The sequence below is a fragment of the Bubalus bubalis genome, chromosome 21 (assembly GCF_019923935.1).
Source record: "Bubalus bubalis isolate 160015118507 breed Murrah chromosome 21, NDDB_SH_1, whole genome shotgun sequence".
Lineage (NCBI taxonomy): Eukaryota > Metazoa > Chordata > Mammalia > Artiodactyla > Bovidae > Bubalus > Bubalus bubalis.
The window spans coordinates 11,507,920-11,527,392 of NC_059177.1; the positions used below are offsets into that span (position 1 = coordinate 11,507,920).

At 43.0% G+C, this 19,473-nt stretch overlaps 2 protein-coding genes across 6 annotated transcripts in view; both read left to right on the plus strand.

Annotated features, from left to right (window-relative positions):
- DLEC1 (DLEC1 cilia and flagella associated protein) overlaps positions 1-19,473 on the plus strand; it is a 92,336-nt gene that overhangs the window by 28,574 nt on the left and 44,289 nt on the right. The gene's annotated exons all lie outside the window — the stretch shown is intronic.
- LOC102395728 (hepatoma-derived growth factor-like) lies at positions 8,127-9,857 on the plus strand. The gene has a single exon (XM_044934154.1). The coding sequence runs from the start codon at positions 8,199-8,201 to the stop codon at positions 8,904-8,906; it is 708 nt and encodes a 235-aa protein (XP_044790089.1). The 5' UTR covers positions 8,127-8,198; the 3' UTR covers positions 8,907-9,857.

Below are 19,473 nucleotides of genomic sequence, written 5' to 3' on the forward strand. Positions count from 1 at the left end.
ATTCGGACTGCTGTGAGGTGGTACCTCACTGTAGTTTTGATTTGCATTTTTCTGGTAATTAGTGATGTTGAGCCTATTGACCATTTGCATTTCTTCCTTGGAGAAATGTCTATTTAGGTCTTCTACTCATTTTTTGATTCGGTTCCTTGTTTTTTTATGGTTGAGTTGTTTGAGCTCTTTGTATATTTTGGAAATTAAGTCCTTAATGGTCCTATGGTTTGCAAATATTTTCTCTCATTCTGTGGGTTGTCTATTTAAATTTTTTTTTTAAGTTTTCCTTTGCTGTGCAAAAGCTTGCGAGTTTGATTAGGTCCCACTCATTTATGTTTGGTCTTATTTATGTTGCCTTGGAAGACTTACCTTAGAAAACGGTGATATGGTTTATGTCAGAGAATGTTTTGCCTATGAGCTTTTCTAGGAGTTGTATGTTTGTTAATGCTTGTTTTATGTATTTGGGTACTCCTGTATTAGGTGCATTTATGTTGATGAGTGTAAAATCCTCCCCCTGTCTTTTTTCATCACATGGTATCTTTCTTTATGGCTTTGTTTTAAAGTCTGTCTTGTCTGAAATACCTTTTCTGCCCCTTACTTTCAACCTGTGTGTTTCCTTTGCTCTAAAGTGGGTCTCCTATGGGCAGCATATTGTAGACTCTTGTCTTTTTGTTTTTTTTTAATCCACTCTGCCACTCTGTGTCTTTTGACTGGAGCATTTAGTCCATTGACATTTAAGGTAATAACTGATTGATATGTATATTGCCATTTTAAACCTTATTTTCCAGTTGATTTTATGTTTCTTCTTTGTCCCTTTATTTTTCTCTTGTAGTTGATTTTCTTTTGGATTATACTTATTTTCTCTTCTTTTTGTTTGTGTCAACCTATTTTATGTTTCTGATTTGTGATTACCCTGTTTTTCAAGTCTGTTAAGCCCATTCCATATCTATTTACCTTAGACTGGGAGTCATACAGGCTCAAACACATCTTAGGAAAGGAAAAAAAATCTACATTTTCTTACTGTCCTCCCCCACATTTTATGATTCTGATGTCCTCTTTTACATCTTCGTGCTCATCCTTTTGCTGTTCATTGTGGTTTCATCACTTTCACCAAAATATTTTTATTTTTTAAAAAATCTGTGTCTTGGGCTTCCCAGGTGGTGCTAGTGGTAAAGAACCCACTTGCCAATGCAGGAGACAGACATAATGGACACAGATTTGATCCCTGTATCGGAAGTTCCCCTGGAGGAGGGCATGGCAACCCACTCCAGTATCCTTGCCTGGAGGATCCCATGGACAGAGGAGCCTGGACGGCTAGAGTCCATGGGTCACAAACAGCTGGACACAGCTGAAGTGATTTAGCGTGCATGCACTGGTTTATTTAGGTGATTTGCTTTCCAGTTGTGATTTTCTCTTTCCTATAGATTCTTTCTTCTTTTTTACTTAGGGAAGACCTTTCAATATTTCCTTTAGGATAGGTTTATTGTTTTTTTTTTTTGACCATTTTAGGATAGGTTTAGTATTGCTGTATTCTTTTAGTTTTTGCTTGTCTGAGAAATTCTCCCTCCCCTCCTATTCTAAATGATAACCTTGCTGGGTAGAGTATCCTAGGTTGCAGATTTTTCCCTTTCAGGACTTTGAATATATCTTGCCATTCCCTTCTGGCCTGCAGCTTTTCTGTAGAGAAATGAGCTGATAGCCTTAAGGGGCTTCCTTTGTAATTAGCTCTTCGTTTTTCTCTTGCTGCCTTTATAACCCTCGTTATCTTTTACTTTTGTCATTTTTATTATATGTCTTGGTGTAGATCTGTTTGGGTTTACCTTGTTTGGGACTCTGTGCTTCCTGTATGTGGGTATCTGTTTCCTTCTTTAGATTTGGGAAGTTTTCAGCCATAGTTCCTTCAAATACTTTTTCGATCCCCTTTTCTCTTTCTTGCCCTTCTAGAGTTCCAATTATGTATAGATTGGCACGCTTTCAGTTCAGTTCAGTTGCTCAGTTGTGTCCAACTCTTTGCGACCCCATGAACTGCAGCACGCCAGGCCTCCCCGTCCATCACCAACTCCCGGAGTTCACTAGAACTCTCATCCATCGAGTCGGTGATGCCATCCAACCATCTCATCCTCTGTCATCCCCTACTCCTCCTGCCCTCAATCTTTCCCAACATCAGGGTCTTTTCAAATGAGTCAGCTCTTTGCATCAGGTGGCCAAAATATTGGAGTTTCAGCTTCAACATCAGTCCTTCCAATGAATATTCAGGACTGATTCCCTTTAGGATGGACTGGTTGGATCTCCTTGCTTTCCAAGGGACTCTCAAGAGTCTTCTCCAACACCACAGTTCAAAAGCATCAATTCTTCAGTGCTCAGCTTTCTTTATGGTCCAGCTCTCACATCCATACATGACTACTGATAAAACCATAGCTTTGACTACATGGACCTTTGATGGCAATGTAAAGTCTCTGCTTTATAATATGCTGTCTAGGTTGGTCTTAACTTTTATTCCAAGGAGTAAGCATCTTTTAATTTCATGGCTGCAGTCACCATCTGCAGTGATTTTGGAGTCCAAAAAATTAAAGTCAGCCACTGTTTCCCCATCTATTTGCCATGAAGTGATGGGACCGGATGCCATGATGTTAGTTTTCTGAATGTTGAGTTTTAAGCCAACTTTTTTGATCTCTTCTTTCACTTTCATCAAGAGGCTCTTTAGTTCTTCTTCACTTTCTGCCATAAGGGTGGTGTCATCTGCATATCTGAGGTTATTAATATTTCTCCTGGCAATCTTAATTCCAGCTTGTGCTTCATCCAGCCCAGCATTTCTCATGATGTACTCTGCATGTAAGTTAAATAAGCAGGCTGACAATATACAGCCTTGACGTACTCCTTTTCCTATTTGGAACCAGTCTGTTGTTCCATGTCCAGTTCTGTTGCTTCCTGACCCGCATACAGGTTTCTCAAGAGGCAGGTCAGGTGGTCTGGTATTCCCATCTCTTTCAGAATTTTCCACAGTTTATTGTGATCCACACAGTCAAAGGCTTTGGCATAGTCAAAAAAACAGAAATAGATGGCATGCTTTAGATTATCCCATAGAGCTCCTGTTTTCATTTTTTTTCATTTGGCTTTCTGTCTGCTGTCCTGATTGGGTGATTTCCCTTATTCTAGCCTCAAGATCACTTATTCGGTCTTCTGCATTATTTGTTCTGCTGTTCATTGCCGTTAGTTCAGTTTTAGTCTCGGAAATGAGTTTTATAATTTTTCTTGGTTCCTCTTTATAGTTTCTAGTTCCTCTTTACAATATACTCTGCATTTCTGTTGATACCCTTTCTTAATTTGTTCAGTATTTTCATTATTTCCTTTTTGAAATTGGAGTCTATTGGACTGAAGAGGTCTGTTTCATTGTTTATTCTTTCAGGGGAATTCTCTTGGTCTTATAACTGGGAGTGGTTCCCCTGCTTCTTCATTTTGCTTATATTTCTCTTGCTCTCTGAGTTTATGAAAAGCAGTTATTTACTGTGGTCTGGGAGGGCCATTTGTCTGTGGGAGCATTCCTGTGTGGCTTGTGTGGGTTTAGTATTTTTTTGGTGCAAGGACTGTTTTCAGTATGGATGCCTGTCCCCTCTTCTCAGCCTGTGTTGGCCATCATGATGCCGCAGCTGGTACCTGGGCCTGGAGCTCTCAGAGGCAGTGGCTCCCCACGTGTGCCCCCAGAACACACAGTGGGAGTGGACTCACAGCCACTCCTGGAGTTCGCAAGGGCTGTGGCGGCAGTTAGTGGCTGCTCCCAGAGTCTGGGACCGATGGAGTGGGCAGCTCAAGACCACTCCTGAAGCCCAGGGGCAGCAGCAGGGAGGGGGAGGCTCAGGACCGCACTCCTGTTCTGCTGCCTGAAAACTCCTGCAGGGGAAAAGGCTGCAGCGATGGGTTCCGCCCCTCCCCTCACAGTGGTGCCTGGCTTCTGATGCTGCCCAGGCTTCCTTCTCTGAGGTGCAGTTGCATCGGATGCCAGCCTCTTCAGCCTGTTTCCACAGAGCCCACCCCTAGCCCCCTCTCTGGGTCTGATCTCTGAAACCCAAGCTTCCCCACCCAGCCCCCAACCGTCCCAAGCAGACATGCATCTGAGACTGGGGAGTGTGGGCAGAAGCACTGACCGTCTGTGCAGGTGTCTCTACATTCTAGCTGCTGCAAACAAGTTGTCTTCTCATCCAAGGCCCTAAAGCGCCCCCTCTGTCCAGACTGATCTCCCTGCCAGTAGGCAGACTTCCCAGCAGGCAGGAAGCTTTCCTCTTTCACAGCTCCCTCCCATGGCCACAGGTTCCATTCCAATTCCTTTCTCTCTCTTTCTTTTTTTTTTCTTGCTTTTTCTTTTCTCCAGTTCCATGGAGATTTTCTTGCCCTTTCAGAGGTCTGAGGTCTTCTGCCAGTGTTCCGTAGATATTCTATGAGAATCCTTGCACATGTAGATGTATTTTGATGTATCTGAAAGGAGGTGAGCTTCACATCCTTCTACTCCGCTGTCTTGATCCTGGACCTAATGAAACCTTTTAAATTAAAATATAAACGTGAATGAGAATTAGGTTTTTCACTGTTGCAAAAAGAAGTTACAAATAAGGAAAGGAGGAATGCTAGAATGAACTCTATGCTGCTAGATTGTATTTGGGAGTATAAATATGAATTCGTGATTTAAAAATATGGGTGTGTATGTGTGGAGAGTGTAACACATATATAATTAGATAAACACAAGAGTAAATAGAGATGGATGTGAATGTGTTGGTTAGTATACATGATATATTTCCTTGCTGTATCCATTGAGGGATAGAAATAATGACACCCTAGTAACATTTAGCATGCCTGCTGTATCCAGATCTTGGTTTCTAAGTACTGTTCTCCCCCCCCAAAAAAAAGAACACTGGGCTCCTTGGGAAACTGATTCCAGGGTTGAGGTAGAGGAAATAGGAGATGAATACAGAGCATCTTTTGGTGCCAGAAAGTAAGGAAATCTTAGAGGGAGAGAAAAAGTAGGGGAGAGGGCATGTCAAAAGGGCACAGAGCTCCCACTGGCCAGAAGAGAAACAACTCAAGCAACTAAACACATAATAATGGTATTAGATTATAACTCGAAGAATTAAATAAATATCCATGAATCCATACTGATATAAGTAAATAGCTGAATAAATAAATGGAAGAAAAGGGACGACTTTTTGTTCTGAAAGGATTATAATTAATGTAGAAAGAATGATAATTTAAAAATTACCAATAATTATCACACTATAAAATCTGTAGGCAAGACTTACTAATAAATGCTAAAATTACTAGGTAGAAGTGCGAGCAGAAACAGATAATTCCATAGTCTCTGCCCAAATATTTAGTAGTTACAAAGGAAAAATAATAACTGTACAGTAGAGAACCCTGAAGACACCACTCTAAGCAAGTGGTTATGGTTAACATCTCCACTAATGGAATGCACCAATAGCAGATAACCTTGATATAATGTACTGGGAAGGACACAGCAGCTCTGTGATATTCCTGTAAGTAAAGCATAATCTCAGTCCGGTCAGGAGTAATCATCAGAGAACTCAAACTGAAGGACATTCTAGAAAAACATTCTACAAAATAACTGACCTGTACTCTTTAAAAGGTTCAAGGTCATGGAAGGTTATGGATAACAAGGAAATATTGAGAAACTGTCACAGGTTGGAGATGACTAAGAAGATATGACAGTCTAATGCAACTGGAGTTCCTGGGTTAGATCCAGGAACAGAGAAAGGATCTTGGTGGACAGACTGGAGAAATCCACATAAATTGTGTGGTTTCATTAATATATTGTACCAAGCTTATTTTCTGAATAGTCTTGGTCATTGTTCTGTTATCTAAGATGGCCATGTAAGAGGAAGCTGGGTGAAGAGTGTATGGGAGCTCCCTGGATTGTTTTTGCAACTCTTAGAAGTCTAATGTCCCGAAATAAACCATTAACAACTATATGTGTTCTGGGGTGATGCTGTTAAAGTGCCGCACTCAGTATGCCAGCAAATTTGAAAAATCAGCAGTGGCCACAGGACTGGAAAAGGTCAGTTTTCATTCCAATCCCAAAGAAAGGCAATGCCAAAAAATGTTAAGACTACCACACAATTGCACTCATCTCACACGCTAGCAAAGTAATGCTCAAAATTCTCCAAGCCAGGCTTCAACAGGACATGAACCATTAACTTTCAGATGTTCAAGCTGGATTGAGAAAAGCCAGAGGAACCAGAGATCAAATTGCCAACATTCGTTGGATCATAGAAAAAGCAAGAGTGTTCCAGAAAAACATCTGCTTTATTAACTACGCCAAAGCCTTTGACTGTGTGGATCACAACAAACTGTGGAAAATTCTGAAAGAAATGGGAATACCAGACCACCTGACCTGCCTCTTGAGAAATCTGTATGCAGGTCAAGAAGCAACAGTTAGAACTGGACATGGAACAACAGACTGGTTCCAAATAGGAAAAGGAGTACGTCAAGGCTGTATATTGTCACCCTGTTTATTTAACTTATATGCAGAGTACATCATGAGAAATGCTGGGCTGGATGAAACACAAGCTGGAATTAAGATTGCCCATCCTAAAGGAAATCAGTCCTGAATATTCATTGGAAGGACTGATGCAGAAGCCAAAACTCCAATACTTTGGATGTAAAGTATTGGATGTGAAGATGTGAAGAACTGACTCACTGGAAAAGACCCTGATGCTGGGAAAGATTGAGGGCAGGAGGAGAAGGGGACAACAGAGGATGAGATGTTTCGATGGCATCACCGACTTTATGGACATGAGTTTGAGCAAGCTCTGGGGGTTGATGATGGACAGGGAAGCCTGGCGTGCTGAAGTCCATGAAGTCTCAAAAAGTTGGACATGACTGAGCAACTGAACTGAACTGTGTTCTGGGGTGACTTCCAGTTATGGTAATATTGCAATTAGATAGTCTGAGTAATCTATAGGGGGAAAAAAAAGAACATTCTAGAACTGAAATTACTCAAGAGAAAGGCTTAATAGCAAATTAGACACAGGCGAAGGGAAGCCTTGCAGATACGTCAGTGGAAATGATTAGACTGAAGCAGAAAGAAAATGAAGGAATATAGAAAATCGCATTTTAAAAAATGGACATAGTAAACAGGTCTGTTACATAATTGAAGCCCCAGAAAAAGAGGAGAGATGTGACAGGAGCAGTATTTGAAGAAATAATAGATGAGAATGATCTAAAAGTAATGAAGACTTCAAGTCATAGAGTAAAGCACTAACAACCCTAAGCAGGATAAAATAAAACTGTACCTTGCACCTGTACTTATATATTTACACATTATAATAAAGTTCTGCTCTAAACTAAAGAGAGGGTTTGGGGGGAACTTAAAAGACGCTTACTCCTTGGAAGGAAAGTTATGACCAACCTAGATAGCATATTCAAAAGCAGAGACATTACTTTGCCAACGAAGGTCCGTCTAGTCAAGGCTATGGTTTTTTTCCTGTGGTCATGTATGGATGTGAGAGTTGAACTGTGAAGAAGGCTGAGCGCCGAAGAATTGATGCTTTTGAACTGTGGTGTTGGAGAAGACTCTTGAGAGTCCCTTGGACTGCAAGAAGATCCAACCAGTCCATTCTGAAGGAGATCAGCCTTGGGATTTCTTTGGAAGGAATGATGCTAAAGCTGAAACTCCAGTACTTAGGCCTCATGTGAAGAGTTGACTCATTGGAAAAGACTCTGATGCTGGGAGGGATTGGGGGCAGGAGGAGAAGGGGACGACAGAGGATGAGATGGCTGGATAGCATCACTGACTCGATGGATGTGAGTCTGAGTGAACTCCGGGAGATGGTTGATGGCCAGGGAGGCCTGGCGTGCTGCGATTCATGGGGTCGCAAAGAGTCGGACACGACTGAGCGACTGAACTGAACTGAAAGCATCTAGAGGGAAAAGACTCACTGCCTTCTAACAGAAATGATAGAAGCTAGAAAGTATTGGAATGGAAGCTTCAAAGCAATGAAAGACAGTGACTTGCAATCTAGAATTCTAAACCTAGTGAAAATATTCTTTAAAGATGAAGATAGGGCCGTGGCAGCGCCGGAGCCCGGGCCGGGGGCCACCATCGAGGCGGGGGCCACGCGAGGGCCGGAGCGGAGCGGCGCCGCTACCCTTGGGCTCGCGCTTTCCGGCCCGGGCGAGGAGCCCGGGGCGCCCGGAGCCCCGCCATGTCGCGATCCAACCGGCAGAAGGAGTACAAATGCGGGGACCTGGTGTTCGCCAAGATGAAGGGCTACCCACACTGGCCGGCCCGGATTGACGAGATGCCGGAGGCTGCCGTGAAATCAACAGCCAACAAATACCAAGTCTTTTTTTTCGGGACCCACGAGACGGCATTCCTGGGCCCCCAAGACCTCTTCTCTTACGAGGAGTCCAAGGAGAAGTTTGGCAAGCCCAACAAGAGGAAAGGGTTCAGCGAGGAGCTGTGGGAGATCGAGAACAACCCCACCGTCAAGGCTTCTGGCTACCAGTCCTCCCAGAAAAAGAGCTGTGTGGAAGAGCCCGAACCGGAGCCCGAAGCCACCGAGGGTGATGGCGACAAGAAGGGGAATGCCGAGGGAAGCAGTGATGAGGAAGGGAAGCTAGTCATTGACGAGCCAACCAAGGAGAAGAATGAGAAGGGAGCGCTGAAGAGGAGAGCGGGGGACTTACTGGAGGACTCCCCCAAACGCCCCAAGGAAGCAGAAGACCCTGAAGGGGAGGAGAAAGAGGGGGCCACCTTGGAGGGTGAGAGGCCCCTTCCAGTGGAGGCGGAGAAGAACAGTACCCCATCTGAGCCCGGCTCTGGCCCGGGGCCTCCTCAGGAGGAAGAAGAGGAAGAGGCTGCCAAGGAAGACACCGAGGCCCCAGGCCTGAGAGATCACGAGAGCCTGTAGCCACCAATGTTTCAAGAGGAGCCCCCGCCCCGTTCCTGCTGCTGTCTGGGTGCTACTGGGGAAACTGGCCATGGCCTCCAAACCGGGAACCCCTTCCCCACCCCAACCCACTCTCCTTTTCCCACTCACTCTCCCCTTCTGAGCTCAGACCCTGGAGATTGACCCTGATGGGGCAGGCCACGTGGCCCTCACCTCCGTGTCCCCACATACCTATGACCTGAGTCAGGTCCATGTCTTCTGCGCTGTGGGATGAGATGAGGCCATTGTGTCCCTCCCTGCCTGGAGTTGTTTCCCAGTGTACTTGTTAGGGCCTGGACCGGCTATTTCTATCTCCTGACACCCCTCGCCCCCTTCCCCGGGCATTCTAGATGTCTAGGTTGGCTGGGATCAGGGCTATGAATGGAAGGGATGGAGAATGAATAGCAGGGTGGGCTTCTGGGGTCTGGGAGGGGCAAACTTCAAATTGGGGTGGGGGGATGGGTAAGAGGATGACATCTCCCTGAGCTCCTGTCCCTTCCTCCCACACCTATTATCCCAGCTGCCTGGATTCAGGGAAAGTGGGACAGCTGGGGTAGGGGGTGGGGGGGGGCGCAAGGAGGGGGAGAGGCGCTCCCTTCCATAAATCCTTGATGATTGACAATGCGCAATTGTCTCACTTATACAGACCCCAGGTGTTATGGGAGTTACAGTTTATCATCAAAAGATTTGGGGTCTTCCAAGTTCTTTGGGTCAAGGACCTGAGATCTGAAGGGCTGACTTCACCCAGCTTGGGTGGGAGTGTTGAGGAGTATCCATCCCCCTTTAGATCTCAGGCCAGATATGGGATGCCCTGGGGAGACCCTTAGCTACCCTTTTCTCTCTTCTCCCAGTGCTCAAGGCCAGCCTACAGTCACACACGTCACCCAGACATAAAGGAAAAGACACATTTTTTAGGAAATGTTTTTAATAAAAATTACAAAAAAAAATTTTAAAGAACCCCCCCATCCCTTTGTGTGCCCCCCACTCTTGCCCCCATTTCTGAGGTGCACTGGGAGGCTCCCCTTCTGTTTGGGGCTTGATGACTTTTGTTGTAGTTGGAGCTTTGGTGTTCCTGCTGATGTCATTTCCATCCACATACCCCCCACCTGGTCCACTCAGTGTTGTCAACAGATCCGATTTGTAACCCACTGAGAGGCCAGAGGGAAATAATCGCTCTCTCCCAACCTCTCTAGTGGCCTGTTTGCCTCTTCGGTTTCTTGTCTCTTTCACCCTTGCCCCTCTCCCTTGGGCTCTGATGAAAAATTGCTGACTGTAGCTTTGGAAGTTTAGCTCTGAAAACCGTAGATTTCAGTTCTAGGAATATAAAACCCATTGATTACTAAAAAAATAAATAAATAAATAAAGATGAAGATAGGGACTTCCCTGGCCATCCAGTGGTTAGGACCCCAGACTTTCACTGCCAAGGGCCCGGGTTCAATCCTTGGTAGGGGAACTAAGAGCTTGCAAGCTGCATAGCATCACCAAAACAAAACAAAACAAAAACAAAAACATGAAGTCTTGCTCAGACAAATAAAAACTGATACTTCATTATCAGCAGTAATAATTCATCGCCAGAAAACCTGAATCAAAGGAATTCTTCAGTCAGAAGAAAATTATACCACATGGGTATAGGGAAATGCAAGAACAAATGCAACAGTAAGGGTAAATTTGTGGAGACATCTAAATTAATATTAAATGTAATATAACCATAATAATAATATAGTTATTATTAATAATATGTGTTGTTTTAAATGTATGTAGGGACTTCTAATGAAAACTCAGAGGGGTAAGTATGTTCCAAGACCCTTGGATGGTCTTACAAATGTGTAAGTGATAATTAATATGGAAACCTTAGTAATTCAAGGCTGCTTGTTGTAGTCTCTGGACTAACCATTATTCAAATAGTAAAATGATATAAAAGTAACAAGGTAATAGAAGGAGAAATGGAAAAAATTTTTTTTAAATTTTCGATTAATAGGAGACAAGAAAGAAAAAAGGAGCATGGTGGATAATGTTGTTCAAGTTAAAAATAAAAACATGGTAGATTTAAACTTAAATTTGTTGACAATTGGATGAAGTCATTAAATGGACAAAGTACTTCAATTAAAAGAGAAAGATCAGGGAGTTCCCTGGCAGTTCAGTGGTTAGGATTCTGTGCTTTTACTACCAGGGGCACGGTTTTAGTCTCTGGTTGGGCAACTAAGATCCCACAAGCTTCATGGCATGGCCCCCCTCCCCAAAAAAGAAAAGGTAGAGAAGGATCATCGGACTGGATAGAAAAACCAAAACCAACAAAATGCTGCTGATACGAGCTAACCTTTAGAACTACGAATACAAATCTCCACTGTGATGTCTGGAGAAAGAAAAATCTTTCTCCAAAAGATACAGCTATTTAAAATCTACATATATTAATAACTCAGCCTCAAAATATATAAGCAAAATTTTATAAGTCTAGAAGAAAAACAGAACCAATAACAAACATGAGGAGATTTAACATTTTCTCAGAAACTTAAAGGGCAAATAGACAAAAATAACAGTAAGGACATAGAAGAATTGAACAATATAGTTAACAAACTATATCTAATTGTGTTATATATCACACTGCAACCAGGAATTGCAGTGTAGAGTTTCTTTAAAAGTATGCTTGGAACATGTTACCAAAATTGTCTTATGTGCTGGATCATAAAGGAAATAACAGATTTCAAAGGACTGAAAATACACAGTGCTTGGACCAAGTAGACTGAATAATAAAAATATAACTAGAAACTCCCCTACATATTTGAAGATTAAGCAGTTTTTTACTAGACTATGAGTCAAAGAAGTTATGATAGAAATTAGAAAATGATGATCATTTTTAAATGGAACACCAAAGCTTATGGGATGTAGCTAAAGGTATCCTTAGAAGAAAATGTATAGACTTATGTTCATATGTTAGAAAAGAGACAGTCTGAAAATCAGTGATCAATGTACATGTCTCAAAAATTAGAAAAAAATAGCAGATTTAGCCCAAAGAAGCTGGAAGGGAGGAAATAATTAAAATAAGAAAGCATTTTAATTAAATAGAAAACAAATATAGTGAGGATCAACCAAGCCAAAAGTTAATTCTTTGAAAAGATTAATAAAACTGATAAGTTCCTGGCAACACTGATCAAAATGAGAGAAGGTACAAATTAACCAGTATCGGGGAAATGAAGACATCATTATGGATCCTACAGACATTAGAAAGATAACGAGATTTATGAACAACTTTATGCCTAGAAATTTGAAAATATATTTGAAATAATCATAATTTTAAAACTTTTGTGAAAGTGATGATAACTACAATGAACAGCAGAAAGATAAAAATGAAGATGCAAAAGAAGACATCAACAAAATTTGAAGAGGGAAGTAAGAAAATGTAGAACCAACAGCACCATGTCTCTGAGATGTGCCTGTTCCCCGTGGTGTGCTGGAGCCAGGTCATACTAGCTCATGGGCGCTGACCATGCACATCTCTTCCCAGCTCCCTGCTCAGTGACGTCACACTGGTCTTGAAATTGACCATATTGGGAGTTTTTACACCACTGAAATCAGCAAACACTACCAAATCAGGGCTCTCCCCACCCCAAGAACTGGCTATTAAGCATTTGCCAGCATACTACAGAGTATACTATACTCATAAATTGAAAACTCATTGACAGAGGAATTAGTGGTCTGCACACTTATTTGATGAATAACGGCCAATACTTTGTTGTTAGTGAACAAAGGCAAAGAGAGTGCTTATAACTGACAGGGGAGAGAAAAAGACTATAGTCTGAGAACAGTGAATCTTTCTTAAAACTTTTGTTTATTTCTCTGTCTACTTAGTTTTTTATGTTTGGCTGTGCTGGGTCTCCGATGCTGCACGCGGGCTTTCTCTAGTTGCAGCATGCAGGCTTCCCGTTCCGGTGGCTTCTCCCGTTGCAGACCATGCGCTCTAGGGTGCATGGGTTCAGTAGTTGCAGCGCATGGGCTTCGTTGCCCTGCAGCTTGTGGGGTCTTAGTTCTCGGGCCAAGGATAGAACTGGTGTTCCCTGCATTGGCAGGCAAATTCTTAACCCCTGGACCATGAGTAAGTCCTGGGAACAGTGAATCTTGTCTGCATATTTTGGTGGTAAGAAAGAGGCCAGTTGGACAGTCTGTTCTTAAGTAGTCTGAATGATGGTATCAAAATTCAGAATTTTTAAAGTGAATTTCCCAGAAAACCTTGTGGGATTTATGTGACAGGCTGCCCTTTACTGGTGTCTTTATCTTAGGTCAGGTCTGCACCGTTTTCCTCATTAAGAGGATTAACCTTGAGGTTCATTAGTCTCTGATGCAGAATCATTACTGAATGTCAGTTTGATCTTGAGGGTACAGCAGCATTTAAACACCCAGTGTCAAATACAATGTAAATCTTACAAGAGACATTTGGAACCTATTCTTTATCCAGTTTTTGGGTCAGTGTAGGTCCAATCAAGAGAATAAGATTGGTCAGTTTTAGTTAAGTAATTGGTTCCCCCGCCCCATGATTAATCAATTATTTAATTTTTTTTCCAAAGTACGTAGCCATACTGTAAAGCGTGTTGGCTATTGTATTGTGTTCATTTTGTCGGTGCAGGCACATCTATTTAGAGTCATTGAAATTAACGAAGCTTATGTTAATCTAGCCAAAAATGAATCATTTCATTTAAAGTCAGTATCCATCTTGCCTCTGAAAGAATCCCAGATTTGTCCAGTGGGAGCCTTGTAAGTTGTCTCTGTGTTCTTTTAATATGACCTAGCAGTTTCTTGAGCACTTCCTTGCGTTCTGGAGCAAGATGTTCCAGGCTGATTTTGTACTCTGTCTGTCCCAGTTCTGGCATCAATTCCAGAAGCTCTGGTTGCTTTCAGTGGAGAACGGTATTTAGAAACCAAGATCTAAGCACTCGATCCGCTATTTGCTACTGGGGTGTCATTGCTTCTAAGTCCTCTAAATGTTTAGAGGTGAAAATACAGCAATTTCATAGGTCTAACTACACACACACACACACACACACATATATGAGAGAGAGGTGTATGTATATATATGCATATATACATGCATATTTCTATATATGCATGCTTATATATTTAAAATCATGACTTCATGATGATACCTCCAATTACGGTCTAATTCCATCGTGCCTCCTCTCGCTCCACGCCTGTAGCTCCCTCCACCAACAGTCATCTGAAGAATCTTGCAATAACGTTCTACTTGTGAAAGTTTCTGCATCTAACAGTTTACTGAGCCTCCAGTTCAGATCACCACAGTGACTGTATGTCCAGCTGCAGGATTCTGAGTATTTATACAGTCGGCATACAGCTCAGATGTATTACATTCTGGGGCTTCAGAACAGCATTTGTGGTTAAAAGTACTTGATAGAAGAAAGCAGAGAAAGGGAGTACTTGAAGTGGTCTCTTCTGACATGATTTTAAAGGGCAACTTTCATTGGAGTCTCTCTTAATATGTCCAGCGTTCCACTTTCTGTGACCATGCAACAAATTGCCCTGACTTCACAGTGTGAAATAGCAGTTTGCTCTCTGATCAGGGGGACACAGAGAGGAGAGTTTATCTCTTCTCTGCTATGTCTGGGGACTCAGCCAAGAGACCGGAGCCAAAGTCTCCTTTACTCACATGTGTGGTGGTTAATGCTGGCTTTTGGCTGAGACCTCAGCTCTTCTCCCTGAGACTTCTCCACATCAGCTAGATCCTTTACTTTCTCTTTCCTTCCTCAGAGTGCAGTGGCCAGTTTCCCTGGAGCATGCCTCCCAAAAAGAGAGACACAGTCCTCCACAGTCTGCTTATAAATGGAATTGTATCTGGTGACATTTCTTAGAAATTTGCACCTTGCATCTCTTGGGCAGTATGACTGTGTACATAAGTTGTTTACCTTGCTTAACTATACAGTTTAAGGATACAAACATTTTCAAATTTTTCGAGTCTTTGAAAATATATGTCCCATGTACCCTTTCTCAGGAAACTTGAGGGGAGCGTGCTTCCCTATATAGATGAGTAAACCAAAGAAGAGGAAGGCTTGGTAAGTGGGAAACGAGAGATCCAACATAGGAGGCCGGTGAAGGAAAAGCCCAGCTTAGTAATGGTTAAAGGGCTTTTCTGTTACTGCTGTTGCAAAACTTAACAACTTTTCTTTTTCTTAATATTTATCTATTTGCATGCAGAGTCTTTTCTTTTTTTAAAGTTGTGGCATGTGGAGTCTTTAGTTGCAGCAGACGAGGTCTTTTAGTTGTGACATGTGAGATCTAGTTCCCGAACCCAGGATTGAACCCAGGCCCCTTGCATTAGGAGTGCGAGGTCTTAGCCACTGGGCCACCAGAGAAGTCCCAATGCTTAACAACTTAAAACAACCATTTTTATCATGCCTGTAGATTTTTTTTTGGATCAGAAATTCTGACAGGTCCCAATGGGAAAGGCTTGTTCCATGGTGTTTGAGGCCTTAGCTAGAAAAAGTTAGTGCCTGGGGGTAACCTGAAAGGTGGGACTGGAACCACCTGAGACATTTTCAGTCACAGAGTAGTTGACGTTGGTTGTCAGCTGAGTCTGTGCGTGAATTCTCCGTGTGGCCTGGGCTTCCGCCTCAGGGTAATCAGGCAGCTCAAAGTGAGTGATCAGAGCTTTGAAGTGAGTTCCCTACCAGCAAGAGGGAGGTTGCATCACTTTTTATGACCTAACCTTGGAGGTTGCCTTGCAATAGGAGAGGAAGTCATTGCATCCTCTGCATTGCTATAGGGTACAAGTGAGTCCCTAAGGTTGACCCAGATTTGAGGGGAAGCTACATAGACCTCACCTCTCAATGGGAGGAGTGTCAAAGAACTCGTGGACGTGTCTGAAACCTGCTACAGGGGTTGACCTGTCCTGGGTGACAGCAGTAGGTGTAACAGGTGACCGGTCCAGATTAGAAGAGGCCAGAAAAGCTCTTGTGGAGTTGACCTGTGGGGGTTACACTGATCAGAGTCCCCGATACATCCAGGACATCTTGAGAAGAGCCTTGTAGGGTAGTGGAAAGAGATTAAATTATTGATAAGGGAGACTTTCCAGTGGTTAAGACTCTGCCTTCCAATTCAGTAGGCATGGGTTTGATCCCTGGTTGGGGCACTAAGATCCCACATGCAGTGTGGCCAAAAAAATTAAAATAAAATTTTAAAAATTATTGATAAGTACATAGCAAACAAAATAATTGCTTGATTAACTCCAGAAGAAACAAAAATTGTTCAAGGGAGAATTTCATGCTCAGCTGTGACTATTTTTTACATAGCAACCAACAACGTAAACATTAATTACTGATCTAACCATGAAAGAAAGTGAAAGTCGCTCAGTCGTGTCCGACTCTTTGGGACCCCAAGGACTTTACAGTCCATGGAATTCTCCAGGCCAGAATACTGGAGTGGGTAGCCTTTCCCTTCTCCAGGGGATCTTCCTAACCCAGGGATCGAACCCAGGTCTCCCGCATTGCAGGCAGATTCTTTACCAGCTGAGCCACAAGGGAAGCCCAGGAATACTGGAGTGGGTAGCCTGTCCATTCTCCAGGGGATCTTCCTGACCCAGGGGTTAGGTCTGAGTCTCCCACATTGGAGGCAGATTCTTTACCATCTGAGCCACCAGAAAAGCCGATTTAACTATGCGTATGACATAATTTGCATCAGGAAGATGAGGGTAGGAAAGATAGATAGGATGGCATTCGGTAAGCTGGTTATGGGCGAGGAAAAAGAATATCCATATCATCCATCCATAATTAATACCTAAAACCAAAAAAAAAAAAAAAAAAGCACACCATCTGGAGACATGAAAGTAATTTCCAAAATAATCAGCTAAAGGAGGAAAAAGTGTTTTCATCTGGTTGTGGGAAATGGTGGGTGTGGAGGCAGGGGAAGAGGGCAGGATTTCTATTTTCAGAACTTTGTAGAACCCTTTGACTCTTTTAACTATGTGGCTGTCCAATTTGATGAAAATACCTTAAAAAGAAAACCTACCAAAAGAAACACCATGCCCAGATCATTTTACAGGTATATACCACCAAACATTCAAGCTAATCCCTATCTTATATAAACTTTTAGAGACTAGAAAAAGGACCATACCCTCATCCTGAGGTAATGAGCCTGCTATGGTCTAAATGTTTGTGTCCCTCCAGAATTCATTTGTTGAAGTTCTATCTGTCAAAGATGATGGTATTAGAAGGTGGGGTCTTGGGGAGGTGCTACAATGGGACTAGGGCCTTTCTGAAGAGGCTCTGGAGAGATCCCTTGCCCCTCCCACCCCTTGAGGGCACAGTGAGAAGTTGCCAGCTATGACTGGAAGAGGGCCTTCATCAAAACACATCCATGCTGGCCACTTGATCTTGGACTTCCCAGCCTCCAGAATTGTGAGAAGTACATTCCTGTCGTTCATAAGTTTATGATATTTTAGACTAAGACAGAGCTTAGTACTACCTTGAACCAAAGCCAAATAAGGAAGTATGACAGCGAGAGCCATAACCAGTCTTGCTTAAGAACATAGATGCAGGCACTTCTTGGTGGTCCAGTGGTTAGGGCTCCATGCTCTCACTGCTGAGGGTGTGGGTTCAGTCCTTGGTTGGGAAACTAAGATCCCGCAAGCTGCATGGCATAAATAAACAAATAATGTGTTATTTGGGCAGTGGGGGGAGAACATGGGCCATCCCATCCTCTGTCCTTTGGAGCTGTGAGAGGACTTATCTGTCCTGAGTGAAGGAGCAGACTGGGATGTGGGCTGCAAGTGCTGGAGACTGAGGAGTTGCGGTAGGAATGGAGATCTATATACCTTGTAAGCCAGGAGCTTATTATGTTTCACATACTTTCTCTTTTGTTTTCCTTCCATATTTTGGTAACTTTAAAAGACATTTGAAAGAAAAAAAAAAAAGAACATAGGTTCAGAAGTACTAAGTAAAAAACTAAGTAAGAAAAATACACATACACACACACACACACACACACGCACACACAGGAACAAACTGTACCCCAGGAACAAATTGCGTGTAGTCCAGGAATGCAAGGAATGTCTTCATGGTGGCCCTTGAATTGGCTGCCCTAAGCCTATCATTTTTTTTCCTCTATGGCGTCCAGTGCATTTAAGGAAAGCCAGCCGCCTTCACAATCCTTATAATTACTGTTTGCGCAGACCTCGCAACCATGCTGTAGCTACCACAGTTCAGCGCCTGACCTCCCTCCGCCTGCACCTCCTCATTTCAGTTGACCATGGGGAGGAAACCTCAGTAATTATGATGCATCCCAGGGGTCATCGCACCCTACTTCCCAGCAGCTAGAGTTCTGCTCGCCGTCAGACAAGAGAACATCACCTCCAGAGTCACAGCCTCAGAATCTGCTGCTTTCAGACTCTTCTGATGGCAGGTGTCACAGCCCAGATCCCCATAAGGTGGAGTCTGAGGCGGTGAGAGTGTGTGCTTTTGTTCACAGTTCCAGGGACGACTGAGGAAAGGGGTGGAAGGAGGCAGAGCCAACACGAGAATGTGTTACTGCACTGAACTCCGGTCTGTGCAATTGATTATTTTGTCCCACGGGACACCCCTCCATAAACTGCTGGATCCTGCCTCTCATTTGGTCAGGCGTTTGGCTGGGCGCAAGGCTCTCCAGAGATGTGCCTCCATGGACACGAAGGGCAGCTGCTGTCGTGAACACCTCGATTCGTGGTGACACTGCAAGCCAGCCTGTAGTTGGGAAAATAGCAGATTGAGGGAGCAGTTCCCAGGGCTGTCTGTGCACCTGTGCAGATCTGAAAAGGCACAATGGAATTAGTGTCCTTGCCATACGGAAAATAATTTAATCCCTACCTCACTCCATAGCCTCAACAAAATGCTTTCCAGCAAAGATCGCAAGCAAAAAGGTAGGAAGGAAATATAGGAGATATGAGGTTTCTTGACCCTAAAGTATAAACTTTGAACCAAAAGGTTGATATATGTTACATTAAAATTTTAAAGCTGATACAAGACTCCACTTTTTGGGGAACCTGGGCTGTGACATGTGGGATCAGAAGGGCCTGAAAACAGCAGACCCTTAGGATGTGATTCTGGAGTTGACTCCCCCCTCCTAAATCTGACAGTAGTCAGAGCTCTAGGAGGTGGGAAATAGGGTGTGATGACCCCTGGTATACTAAAATTTTAAAGATAATACATCAAAAGATAATACAGGTTATAAACTTGGGGATGTTTGTAACATATACCTTATAAAATGTTAGTGCCCAGAAAATATAAAGAATTTCTGCAAATCAATTAAAAAAAAGTACACAATGGCAAATGGACACTGTGATCAGACAGCACACAAGAGGACACCTAAATAACAAACAAACTTATGAAAAGATGCTCATCATCATTAATATTGGAGAAATAAGAATTATAATGTGGATCTCTCCGATTTGGATCTGGTTCACAGGTGGATTGAGGCAGTATGTTGTGCTGGCCAAAAATGGACTTAAATGTTGATTTAGGAAAAGTAAAGTAAAGTCGCTCAGTCGTGTCCAAGTCTTTGGGACCCCATGGACTGT